This window comes from Indicator indicator, chromosome 2, assembly GCF_027791375.1.
Source record: "Indicator indicator isolate 239-I01 chromosome 2, UM_Iind_1.1, whole genome shotgun sequence".
Classification (NCBI taxonomy): domain Eukaryota; kingdom Metazoa; phylum Chordata; class Aves; order Piciformes; family Indicatoridae; genus Indicator; species Indicator indicator.
In genome coordinates this window covers 65,057,733-65,071,195 of record NC_072011.1, presented here as the reverse complement: position 1 = coordinate 65,071,195, position 13,463 = coordinate 65,057,733, and the positions used below count along the sequence as shown (strand labels likewise).

Genomic DNA, 13,463 nt, shown 5'->3' with positions numbered 1-13,463 from the left:
TGGAGGCTGCTTCAGCAGTCACTGCAAGGGTTGTGGCATCAAACAGTTTAAAGATTTAAAACTGAAAACCTGAGAGAAAAATAAGAGAAAATTAGGCAGGACTGATTTAATGGAATTAAAACCGAGTGCCTGTAAAACTAACAATCTCTAAGTTGATATTTCGAGGGTGTCACTTTTGATCTTAATAAAGAATTAAAAGAGTGTATTTCAGATGTGGCACTGGACAGCCTGATCTAGTTGGAGGTGTCCTTGCTGACTTTGGGGGTTTGGACAAGATGACTTTTGAGGGTCTCTTCCAACCCGAATCTGTGAATCTATATTTGTCCTTTATTTCTAAATAGATCTAAATCTCTTTTTGTAGCTCCTAACAACATCTCAACAATGCAGGTTGCCTGTGACTAGCGACTGCCTTTTCACAGCAAAGAGATTCTTGTCTGTAGTTTGCTGATGGAATGAGGGGAAAAGAATAAGAAGAACTTGTTCTGAGCATGATTATTTTCTGTTTCAGATTTGTAGCTGATCGTTCACATGTGTCCAGGGGGAGATGAAGTACATCGGATCCTGCATAGTTTGGCTTTGTATGGCAGTCTTCCTCCTCCTTCCTGTTTCCACTTCCGTGGCTGTCAGTGACCAGACAGGTACTTCCATTTTTAATTTCCTATCACAGACCAAAGGCATAAATCTCAGTTCTGAAGAAATGAGGACAGTACATGGAAAATAAGCAGCAAGAACAAATAAAATTAAACAAGACTTTTTTTTTTTTTTTTTTTTTTAAATGCGTTCTCAAAAAACTCTGAAGTTTGAAACAGTTCCAAAGCAGCCTCTTTCCTCTGCTTGGAAGATCCATGCTTGGAAGCAGTTGTAGTTCCTAGGAGTTTTGGGTTTACTTTTTAACTTGCCATACAAAACAGGACTCACAAAGTTTTGTAGGCTTTGATTTAGCATAAAATCGTTCGGCTTTCTGAAAGCAGATAGTGATCGCTTTGAGATAAACAGCCTAATGCTTATGCTAAACCTTACTTAAACTTAATCCCCAGACCATGTTGGACATTTCACAGATGTAGAGGTAGACAAAACCTAAAAAGGTAGGGGAAACGAGTGTAGTAATATTGCAGAATCACAGAATGGCAGGGGTTGGAAGGGACCTCTGGAGATCATCCAGTCCAACCCTTTTGCTAGAGCAGGATCACCTAAAGCAGGATTCTCAAGATCACATCCAGGGAGCTTTAGAAAGTCTCCAGTGAAGGAGATTCCACAGCCTTTCTGGGTAGCCTGCTCCAGTGCTCCAGCACCCTCACAGTATCACAGTACATTAGAGGTTGGAAGGGATCTCCAGAGATCGAGTCCAACTCCCCTGCCAAAGCAGGATGACCCAGAGTAGTTTGCACAGGAATGCATCTGGGTGGGTTTTCAATGTGTCCAATGAAGGAGATTCCACAACCTCTCTGAGCAGCCTCCTCCAGTGTTCCAGCACCCTCAAAGCAAAGTTTTTCCTTAAGTTCAAGTGAAACCTGTACTCTCTGCCTGTTGCCCCTTGTCTATAGTGATAGCACTGTGGAAAAGAGCCCAACACCATCCTCTTGACCCCTACTCTTTAGATATTCATATTGTTTAACTCCTAAGCTTCACAAGTCTCTGTTCTCTTTAGCTTAAAAGTTTTATAATTCCTTGTTTTCTTCTCTTTAATTTAAAACCTTCACAATTCTCTGTTTTCTTCTCTTTGATTTAAAAGCTTCACAATTCTGTTTTCCTCTCTTGAATTTAAAACCTTCACAATTCTCTATTTTCCTCTCTTTAATTTAAAACCTTCACAATTCTGTTTTCTTCTCTTTAATTTAAAACCTTCTCAATTCTCCATTTTCCCGTCTTTGATTTAAAACCTTCACAGTTCTCTATTTCTCTCTCTTTAAAACCTTCACAATTCTTTGTTTTCCTCTCTTTAGCTTAAAATCTTCACAATTCTCTATTTTCCTCTCTTTAACTTAAAAGCTTCACAATTCTGTTTTCCTCTCTTTAACTTCAAACCTTCACAGTTCTGTTTTCCTCTCGAACTTAAAAGCTTCACAGTTCTCTGTTTTCTTCTCTTGAACTTAAAAGCTTCACAATTCTCTGTTTTCTTCTTTCTCTTACTGTCCACACTTTAGCTCTCTCCAACTCTACGTAGACTCTTCAGAATGTGATGAAGAAGTCTTTCTTAAAGGCACAGCACATGTGCCTGTAGAATAAGGAACTGTTACTTCTCTAGAAGAGCTGAGCCTCGGCGTGTACCCAAACTTTTTAGCATTTTCCTCCAATAATTGGAAAAGAACAGGCTTGTTGCTATTTAAAGAGAGTTCTTTTACATGACTTTTTCCCCCCTCTTTTTTTAGAAAATGTGATTTATTTTTAGCAATGCTATTTTGCCAAGAACCCTGATGGCAGGTAACAGGAGCTGTGTACATATCCATCAGCTTTGAATCTCTCTAACACATTTGGAACTCAGACGCAAGAAATTGAAAAAATCTGTAACTAGGTTAAGAATCCTTTTGCTATTCCTGTCATAAATAGTAATAGTTAATAAATAATGATAATGTGTGGGTTCTGAGGTAAGAATAATGTGTTGTGAGGAGTGTGAATTTAAGTCAAAAGAGGTTTTTGCCTTATATTTTTGGCGTGGTTTTAAGCCCAGCTGCGGCAGAGCCCCACACAGCTGTTCATGGAACTGCCACTCATTAACTTATTTCAGGTCAGACCCTGGTATCTGGTGTCACTAACCTTTTTTTCTACTCCAGTCTCTTCTGTTTGGAACTAAATCTTCAGTATTTATACCTTCTGTTTTCAGGAGATCAGCTGGAAGCAAGATGGGTAGAGAGCTCCATCTGTAGTAGGGTTGCAGGCTGTGGTACCTTAGGTGCTGTCTCTGCCTTTGTTCTCAAGCACTTTCTAGCACGGCCTGCTTGTGACTTTAGCCTGGAATGAATTTATTTATAGGCAGCCCTGTATGCTGCAGAGGAGGAGGCTCTTTAGCCAGGCAATTATTTGGGGAGGTTAGGAGAAAAGCATCCCAGCTGCAGTCCATACAGCAGTCCTTCCAGCTCTCCTTTTCTGCCACCAGACATGCTGTTATCCTCCAGGAGGATCAGAAGTAAGATCATGCAATTATAGAGTGCATTGGGTTGGAAGGGACCCTCAAAAGTCACCTTGTCCAACCCCCTGTAGTGAGCAGGGACATAAATCCTTGATATCAATCCAGGCTGAGAGCCTTGAGGTTGAGAGCAGCCCTGTAGAGAAGGTCTTGGGACTTCTGGGGGATGAGAAGCTGGACAGGAGCCAGCAATGGGTACTTGCAGCCCAGAGAGCCAATGGCAGCCTGTGCTGCATCAATAGAAATGGGGCCAGCAGATGGAGAGAGGGGATCCTGCCACTCTGCTGTGCCCTGGTGAGACCTCATCTGCAGTGCTGTGTCCAGCTATGGGGTCCTCAATGCAAGAGAAACATGGACCTGGTGGCCTGGGTCCAGAGGAGGCTGGACCCATAAAGATGATCAGAGGGCTGGAACACATCTGCTGTGGGGACAGGCTGAGAGAGTTGTTTCTGTTCAGCCTGGAGAAGAGAAGGCTCTGTGGTGACCTTATAGCTGCATTTCAATATCTGCAGGGGACCTACAGGCGTTCTGGGGAGGGACTGTTCAGAAGGGCCTGTGGGGATAGGATGAGGGGCAATGGTTTGAAAATGGAGCAGGGTAGATTTATCTTGGACATCAGGAGGAAGTTCTGCACAATGAGAGTGCGGAAATACTGGAACAGGTTGCCCAGGGATGTGGGTGAGGGATCATGTGATTACCTCTGGATCTTCCTCTTGTTCTCATGATGGTGGTGGTGCATCATCATCCCTTGTGAGGGAAACTGATTTTCTTCTGTCTAGGGGGGACTGATACAGGCATGGCTTGGTGAGACTTAAAACAAGCAGAATAAACTGTGACACCCTCACCTGATGCACACAAAGCTTTGCAGCCTGAGCCAAAACTTGCTGCCTGTGTCAGCTCCCCCCTTTATATAGCAGGCATGATATTTATGCTGTAGATACCCCTTGGATGGTTCAACTGCTTCTCCTGGGCACGACTACTTCCAGCTGCTTGTGAAGAAGCTGAGCCCAGGACAATTTTGAGGGCAGCAAGTCTAAGTGGTGTACTGATGTATTCCTGTTAACCCCTGAGAGGGAGTGAAACTGCATCCTAGCTGTGCAGTCATTCTCTTCAGCTGTCTGAAAGAAGCAAGAGTTTGTCTACTCTGTTGTTGTTAGCTGGTGGGTTGTAGAAGGGAAGTTTTAAAAGTCATGGAGTCATAGAATCACCTGTTTGCAAAGAGCTTAGGATGACAGCTGGAACATAGGAAATTCTACCTCAACATGAGGAGGAACTTCTTCACTGCGAGGGTCCTAAGCCCTGGTGCAGGCTGTCCAGAGAGGTTGTGGAGTCTCCTTCTCTGGAGACTTTCAAAGCCAACCTGGATGTGTTCCTGTGTGACCTGCCTTAGGTGATCCTGCTTTGGACTGGATGATCTTCAGAATTCCCTTCCAACCCCTAACATTCTGTGATTCTTTGTTTGAGTCCAACCATAACCTAACATCTCCCTGTACACGACTCTTAGACCATGTCTCTAAGCTCCTCATCCAAACGTCTCCAGGGATGGTGACTCCACCACTTCCCCGGGCAGCCTGTTCCAATGCTTGATAACCCTTTCAGTGAAAAGCTTTTTACTAATGTCTAATCTAAACCTCCCCTGGTGCAACTTGAGGCCATAAAAGGGTGTGAGTGCAGAAGTTTCCCTAATAATATAAATTAATAAATGAATAACTCCTAGAATGGTTTCAGTTTGCAAAAGCCCTTTAAGATCACCGTGTCCAACCATTCTCTAACTCTACCAAGGCTGGAGCTAAACCATGGCCCTCAGCACCACATCTCTGCCTCTTTGAAACACCTCAAGGGATGGGGATTCAACCACCACCCTGGGGAGCCTGTGCCAGTTTTGGAAAACCCTTTCAATCAAAAAGTTTCTTCTAATGTCCAATAGGAACTTGACAAAGCATTAAAAGAAAATGCTATAAAGTATTGTCTCTTTTCTTATTATGTTCTTTCCTCCCTCCTCCCCTTCTTTCTAATGAAAAGATGCCTTAGTAAGAGGTGGACCAGGCAGAGATGATGTGACAGATAGACTGAACTGCTAACAGAATATCTGGACTGTACATTACATCCTGCTGCAAGTTTGTGTCTACTTCTGTGCAGCCAGCAAAGAAACTGCAGTTTTCCTTCAGCTGATTGCCACAAATGGATCAAATACAGGTCAAATTAAACCACTGGGAAGAAGAGGAGAGATCGAACCTCTCCTGAGAAAAACTGATGGTGTGCAATTGAGGGAAGCTTCTGAAGTTTGAGGTGATACAGGCAGATGGTGGGGAATAACAAGTAGAGAGCTGCCAGCTTGAGCAGCTATGCTGACAGCAGGGAATAAGCTCAGAGTGAGGCCTCAAGTTAGTAACAGGAAAGAGACTCTTCCAGAGATTGAGGGGATGGTTGCTGTTCAAAAAAGAAATACAAGTTACAGGCCAGAAGGCAGGACCTGAGAAAGGATGGACCCTCTGACAGTGCAGCAGAAAGGGGTCCAGACATGTCTGCAAGTCTTTTGTTCAGCTGAACCAAATTCTCTGTGCTTCAAAGTTGCCTCCTTCTTGTTTGATAATTTATATGCAGATGAATCTATTACAAACTGGAAATGTGATCACATCAAAAAGAGAGAAATATCTAACTCCTTCCCTTCCCTATTTCCTTCCCTTCCCTATTCCTTCTCTTCCCTCCTTCCTTTTGCAATTCCTTCCTTATTTCCTCCTTCCCTTTCCCATTCCTTCCTTATTCCCTCTTGTCTTTCTTTCATCAAGTGTCTCTTTCTGGGTCTTTGTTCTCTCCTGTCTCAGTCGGGTTGGGTTCAGCATCTGTCCTTCAGGATCTGCCTAGGGAATCCTTTCCATTTTCTTCCTTCAACAACATACACATAGCATTTACTTCTCACTTTTACTTCTCACCTAGGTGATCCTGCTTTAACAGGGGGTCCCTCTGTGATCCTGATTTATCAGGGAAGTTGGACACAATAATCTCCAGAGGTTCCTTCCAACATCTACCATTCTATGATTCTAATATGAAAGCTTTGCCAGCAATGCATATGGATTATTACATTTACATCCTGAAGTTTCTCACCTGATCTACTTGAGTCCTACTTGATTGACCTTCAAATGCAAGAAAAATCTAAATGAAAGTTGATTTGAAGGGGAAAGAGGGGGAAGAAGTATATTAGGGGAAGGAAATCTCCTGTGCAAGAGAAAGGAGTAACTTGTGCAGACATAGAAGCATAGAATGGACCAGGCCAGAAGGAACCTCCAAAGGTCATCCAGTTTGACCTCCTTGCAGTCAGCAGGAAAATCCCCAACTAGACCAGGCTGACTATCTCCAGGGATGGGGCCACAACCACCTCCCTGAGCAATCTGTTCCAGTATTCCACCACCCTCATGGTGCAGAACTTGTTCCTAACATCCAATCTCAATCTGCTCTTCTCTAGTTTGAAGCCATTGTCCCTCATCCTGTCACTGCAGGCCTTTGCAAACAGTCTCTCTCCATCCTTCCTGTAGGATCCCTTCAGGTACTGGCAGGCTGCTATTAGGTCTCCCTGGAGCCTCCTCTTCTCCAGGCTGAACCACCCCAGCTCCCTCAGCCTGTCCTCATAGCAGAGCTACTCCAACCCCCTGATCATTTTCATGGCCCTCCTCTGGACCTGCTCCATCAGCTCCATGTCCTTCCTTCATGGTGGCTTGTTCAACTTTTACAATCACAGTTTTGCAAAGTCCCTTGCCAAGCCATGAAGAATGTTGTATAAACAAAGTCCTGGGACTGTGAAGCATGGTGAATTTCCATTGCCTTTTGACATGGAATGTGTTGTGAAAAGTATTGGCTCCAGACCATGATTTGAGATAGGCACTTTAAGCCACACAAGTATGCAAATCAGTTCAGCTTTTTGGTTTCCATGTTTTAGAACAGCTCAGTACATCACAAAATCAAGATAATGGCTCCAGAGCAACTCATATACAATGGGATCACATTCTTAGTAGCCTGAATATGTAAGGTTGGATCCACAAACTGTTGTTAGCATTGCAATGCTGCCACACTTGGATTTCTTAACTTGTAATCAAATGTCATGGAATCATAGAATCAATGTGGTTGGAAAAGATCTCTAAGATCATCCAGTCCAACCATTAACCCAGTGCCACTATGGCCATCAAACCATGCACCAAAGTGCCATGGCCACATGTTTCTGGAGCACCTCCAGGGATGGTGACTCCACCACTTCCCTGGGCAGCCTGTTTCAGACAGTCTTTCACTAGAGAAATTTTTCTTCATCTCCAGCCTAATCCTCCCCGGCACGATTTCAGCCCATTTCCATTTCCTCTCCTTCTATCACCTGATAGACGATAGGAGATTGTCTTGTTCTTTTCCTTTCCTGAGTGTCTTCATATAGACCTTCAAATTCATCTATCCAGATGCTGAATATTTTGTCTCAGGCCAAAGAAAATTTAAAGATCTGCCATCAGTACTAAAGACCTTTGAGGACTTCGCTTTTTGATTGTACAAACTCATTCCTGTTGATAAAGATGTGCAGGGTGAGTGCCCAGAGGCTGGAGCCAGGCTCTGCTGGGTGATGCCCAATGACAGCACAAGGGGCAGTGGTGGAAGCTGAGGCATAGGAAGTTCCATGGAAACAGGAGGAAAAATTTTTTTCACTGTGAAGGTGACAGAACACTGGAACAGGATGCCCAGGGAGGTTGTGGAGTCTCCCTCTCTGGAGACATTCAAACCCCACCTTGATGTGTTCCTGTGTGATCTGTTCTAGGTGCTCCTGCACTGGCAGGGGGTTTGGACTGAAGGAGCTTTCAAGGTCCCTTCCAGCCCCTAACATTCTGTGGTTCCGTAACTGTACAAAGAATTTTCATCAACCTATATCAATGAAAGTTGTCAGTCTTAGTATGGAGAGGTTTGGGGGTTAATATTTTCAAGTCTTGCCTTAACTCTCTGGTAAAAGAATAACATTGGGCTCAAGGAGAGCATCAGCAGCATGGGATAGAAGATTCATAGTAATCTTTTCAGTTCTTCTGAGGTTATGGCATGCAACTGGAAAAGGAACACTTAAATGGCCTGGCTGTGCTGTGAATGTTATGCCACCAATAAAATAAGTCCACAGTCCAGTTCTGTGACATGTGCAGAATCATTGCTGTCATTTGAATATCACAAAAGTTAAGTCTGAACTTGTAAGAAAGTGGCTGGTGAGAATCAGCTACAACTCCCTAGTTTTTCATCTCCCAGCCCTCATGGAAGTTAATGCTGAAAAAAATCCCAATCACAGTCATGTCCCAGGTTCTCCAGAGCTTACTGCAGCAGCTCAAGGTAAAATCAGCAATAGGCAACACCTGGCTGCTCATACAGTAAGTACAAACCCTATAAGGAGAAAAGGACCCTGGGGTTGTTGGCTGACAGCCAGCTGAACATGAGCCAGCAGTCTGCCCAGGCAGCCAAGACAGCCACCAGCATCCTGGCCTGGATCAGCAAGAGTGTGGCTAGCAGGAGCAGGACAGGGATTGTGCCTCTGTACTCAGCACAGTACTGAGGACTGTGTTCATTTATGGGCTCCTCACTACAAGGACACTGAGGTGCTGGAGCGAGTCCAGAGAAGGGCAACAAAGCTGGGGAAGGGTCTGGAGAACAGGGCTGGGGAGGAGCAGCTGAGGGAGCTGGGGGTGTTTAGTGTGGAGAAAAGGAGGCTGAGGGGAGACCTCATTGCTCTCTACAGCTCCCTGAAATGAGGTTGGAGTGAGGTGGGTGTTAGTCTTCTCTCTAGTAACAAATGACAGGATGATAGGAAGTGGCCCCAGGTTGTGCCAGGGGAAGTTTAGGTAGGACATTTGGAAACCTTTCTTCACTGAAAGGGCTCTCAAACTCTGGAACTAGTTTCCCAGGGATGTTTGGAATCATCATGTCTTGAGGTATCTAAGAGACATGTAGACACCTAGCTTAGGGACATGGTTTAACATCAGACTTGATAGAGTTAGATAATAGTTGGACTTGATGATCTTAAAGATCTTTGCTAGCCTAACCAATTCTATGAGTAGTAAAAAGTATTTTAACCTGTAATCTTTATCTGTCTCTCTGTCTGTCTGTCTATCTATCTATCTATCTATCTACCTACCTACCTACCTACCTAATAATGTATCTATATCTACATTAATATATCTATATTTATATTGACAAACCTTTGGTTGGGGTTAGAAGACATGTAGGTCTCCTCAACATGAGGAGAAACTTCTTACTGTGAAAGAGACAGAGCCCTGGACCAGGCTACCCAGAGAGGTTGCGGAGTCTGCTCCTCTGGAGACTTTTCAAAACCCACCTGGATGCACTCCTGTGTGACCCACCCTAGGTGGCCCCACTTTGGCAGGGGGTGTTGGACTTGATGATCTTTAGAGGTCCCTTCCAACCTCCAACATTCTATCATTCTATGATCTGAGAAAAACCATTCGCCAAGTGTATTTGTGAGATGTTGTTGTGGCTCCATCCATATCAGGCTTTCTTTATGCCAACATCCTTCTTGTAGCTTTACTTCTGTAAGGTTCCCCTACCCACATTCATCACTTTAGGGTGGCTGTGGATAAAACTCTGTCCTTTAATGATCTGTGTTAAGTCATTGGAGGCTGAGCTTTGTAGATGAAAGGGTATCTAAGGTGAGCCTGCTTCTGTCCCACAGGGTGTGTGTGTATATCAAATGGTGTCTTGAAGTTGCTATGTTGGTATGGAATTCCAGTGGATGCTTTTCACCCTAGATAAAACTCCCTGCAAACCAAGAATGGGGAAAGATTTCATTTGTTTCAGAGATTTTGACCGGAATATTCCCCACAGTCCTGCTGTGTTTGTTGGATTTTTGTTTGGTTTTGTGGTTTGGGTTTTTCCTGGGGAAAGGGAATTTTCAGTATTTTTAATGCATATTTTAAAGCTCATTTTTCATGTACTTTATCTAATGGGTAACATATATTATATATAAATATATATGTGAGAATATGTAAATATATGTGAGAACATATATATAAGAATATATAAATATATATAAGAACATATATATAAGAATACATATATATGAGAATATCTATATTAATATATAGATATATATAAGAACACACACACACATATATAAAAAATAATATATATAAAATAACATATATTATATATATAAAGTATATATTTTTATATTGTATATATTTATATTTATTTTAATATATATTTTAATATATATATTTCATATATATTTATAAATAAATAAATAAATATATCTATATCTATACCTATATCAAGGACAGAAAGAATACCTGGTCAGGAGGTTTTTCTCTCTCTACCCGTGGCAGCAGGTTGGATCTTTAAGGTCCTTTCCAACCCAAACTATTCTATGAATCTATGATAAAAGCCCATGGGCCAAATCCTGGTTTTGGTCATCTTCCATTGGAAGGGTTTATTAGGGTTTAGCAGGGCTGTTTGCAAAAAGTAAAGAGTGCACAGAAGTGCCATTTCCTCTGCATTTGCTTCTTGAAAGTGTGTATTCCTGTGGAGATATAAAGAAAGAAAGAGGAGAAAGCCCTTTTTATTTTTGCAAGTAAGGTGCTGCATATTAATGTCCCAGTGTTTGATCTAAGGCTTCAGTTAGATTTCACATTGCAATTCACCATATTCCAGATATTAAACCATTTCTGCTTGGATACTTAAATCCTTTGGTTTGGGCTTAATCCCCTGTAAAGCTGTTTTAATTTTCAACCATTTCAAGAACAATCCTAAAATATTGCTTCCATTGTTTCTGATGGGATTAGCCTTGTTAATCCACACTTGGAAACTGCTGGTCACTGAAGGAACAATAGATTCTCTGAAGGAACAATAGATTCAGTGAAGGAAAAATAGATTCACTGAAGGAGTAATAGATTATTGTCATGGTAATCAAGCATTTCTACTTTAGGTTTTTTTCATGTTCATTAATGGGAGGAAAGGAGATTTTTCTAGTAATACAGCCAGAAATACAAAAGCCACAATAAGAATACAGAATCACAGAATTGTCAGGGTTGGAAGGGACCTCAAGGATCATCCAGTTCCAGTGCCCCTACCATGGGCAGGGGCACCTCACACTAGATCAGGTTGCTCAGAGCCACATCCAGCTTGGCCTTAAAAACCTCCAGGGATGAGGCTTCCACCACCTCCCTGGGCAACCTGTTCCAGTGTCTCACCATCCTCATGGGGAAGAATTTCTTCCTAACATCCAATCTGAGTCTACCCATTTCTAGTTTTGCTCCATTCCCCCAGTCCTGTCACTCCCTCACTCCCTAAAAAGTCCCTCTCCAGCTTTCCTGTAGCCCTCTTCAGATACTGGAAGGCCACAATAAGGTCTCCTCAAAGCCTTCTCTTCTCCAGACTGAACAACCCCAACTCTCTCAGCCTGTCCCCATAGAAGAGGAGCTCCAGCCCTCTGATCATCCTCATGTTCCTTCTCTGGACATGCTCCAGCCTGTCCAGATCTTTCTTGTAAGAGAGGCTCCAGAACTGGACACAGTACTCCAGGTCGGGGTCTCACCAGGGCAGTGTGGAGGGACAGAATCACCTCCCTTGCCCTGCTGGCCACACTTTTCTTGATGCATCCCAGGCTCTGGTTGGCTTTCTGGGCTGCCAGTGTACACTGGTGGTTCATATTGAGCTTCTCATCCACCAACACCCCAAAGTATTGTTTCTGGGTAGAACATGGTAAGAATTTGCTGGTTTTCTTCTAGTTATATTGTTCATGTGAGCTTTAGTCAGAAACTTGAACATAAGAAGTTCCATCTAAACATGAGGAGAAACTAATTTAAGGGTTCTGGAGCACTGGAGGAGGCTGTATGGAGAGGTTGTAGAGTGTCCATCTCTGGAGACATTCAAAACCCGCTTGGATGTGTTCCTGTGTGATCATCTCTAGGTGAACTTGCCTTGGCAGGGGGGTTGGACCTGATGAGCTCTGTGGGTCCCTTCAAATCTCTTCCATTCTATGACTAATTAAAATGTGGTGAAATTTGTATCTGCTTAGATTATTAGAGATGTAGGATGAAATCTGAAACATCATGGCTCTTAGTGAGATTTTATTTGGCTTATTGCTGGGTTTCATATCCTAAAGAAACAAAAAGAAACTGTTAACATTGCTACCACTGGTAAGACTACTACCACTGTCCTGACAGTTTGTTCTGAGCCATTGCTGTCTGATAGAATTTTACAATAGGTACTGACCTGTGTTCTCTTGAAGGTGCTGTGTGTCCTTTAATGAAAACAGTTGTCCATCATCTCAAACAAATGAAGAGAGACAGTGCTGGTGTTTCAGGTAAATGACTGTTAATATGGGTATCTAAAGTAATGGTTAGTAGTGGATGTAATCATAGGTGACTGAAGCTGGCAGTACCTGAAATGGAGTACAAGCAATCTGGGGAGGGATTTTTTACAATGGCTTGTAGTGATAGAATGAAGGGGAATGGATTGAAGCTTGAGGAGGGCAGGTTTAGACTGCAGATTAGGAAGAAATTCTTTATAGTGAGGGTGGGGAGGTTGCCCAGGGAGGTTGTGAATGCCTCTTCCTTGGAGGTGTTCAAAGCCAGATTGGATGAGTCCTTGAACAACTTGATCTAGTGGGAGGTGTCCCTGCCCATGGCAGAGGGGTTGGAACTGGATGATTTTTAAGCTCCCTTCCACAGATTTTTAGAATAGTTTATGTTGGAAAGGACCTTAAAGATCATCTACTCCAACCCCTGATTCATGGCCAGGGACACTTTGCAACCCAAACCATGCTGTGAATCTATGACTGCAGAGTGCCACCCTTATGCTCTGAAAGTTGTTGAGTTTATTTTTAGGGAGGTAGGGCTAAAATCCTGGAAAGTATTCGTTCAAGGTCTGCAGCCCAGCTCGTTTCCGTTGTTTTTCACCAACATCCTTTGTTGTTCTGAGTTCAGATGAGAGAGGAAATAACAAATGCATCTCTCAGCTTGCAAAGTCATCTAGTGAGTGAGTTTTGCACTGAGAGTCTCTCTGTTAATAAAATGAGTATGGAAATGTTCTCTGGTGTGAAGTATGGCCAGTCTGTGCTCCAGAAGACTACCATGCATGCAACAAGACAATTTTTACCTACACTAAAAAAAGAAATAATCCATTAAATAAACTAAAGGATTGTTTGGTGTTTCACAGGCTTTGACCTGGCAGAAAGCTTTGCTTTGAGGCAAACCTCTTGTGGAGGAGAAAAAGTCTGTTTCAAACTGGGAAGCGCACCTCTCATCAGAGACACCAAGTAAGTGAGATCCTGCTTGCATTCCAAGGCTTTAAAAGACACAGCTCAGACTAAATGCTG

General features: G+C 42.9%; 1 protein-coding gene across 1 annotated transcript in view; it reads left to right on the top strand.

Moving 5' to 3' along the window:
- The first annotated feature begins 544 nt into the window (after window positions 1–544).
- The window catches only part of COL19A1 (collagen type XIX alpha 1 chain), a 204,041-nt gene continuing 191,122 nt past the window's right edge, over window positions 545–13,463 (top strand). The window contains exons 1-3 of the mRNA XM_054394527.1: window positions 545–638; window positions 12,375–12,449; window positions 13,304–13,403. Of these exons, the coding sequence (XP_054250502.1) occupies window positions 545–638; window positions 12,375–12,449; window positions 13,304–13,403 (269 nt within the window). The remainder of the gene's footprint in view (window positions 639–12,374; window positions 12,450–13,303; window positions 13,404–13,463) is intronic.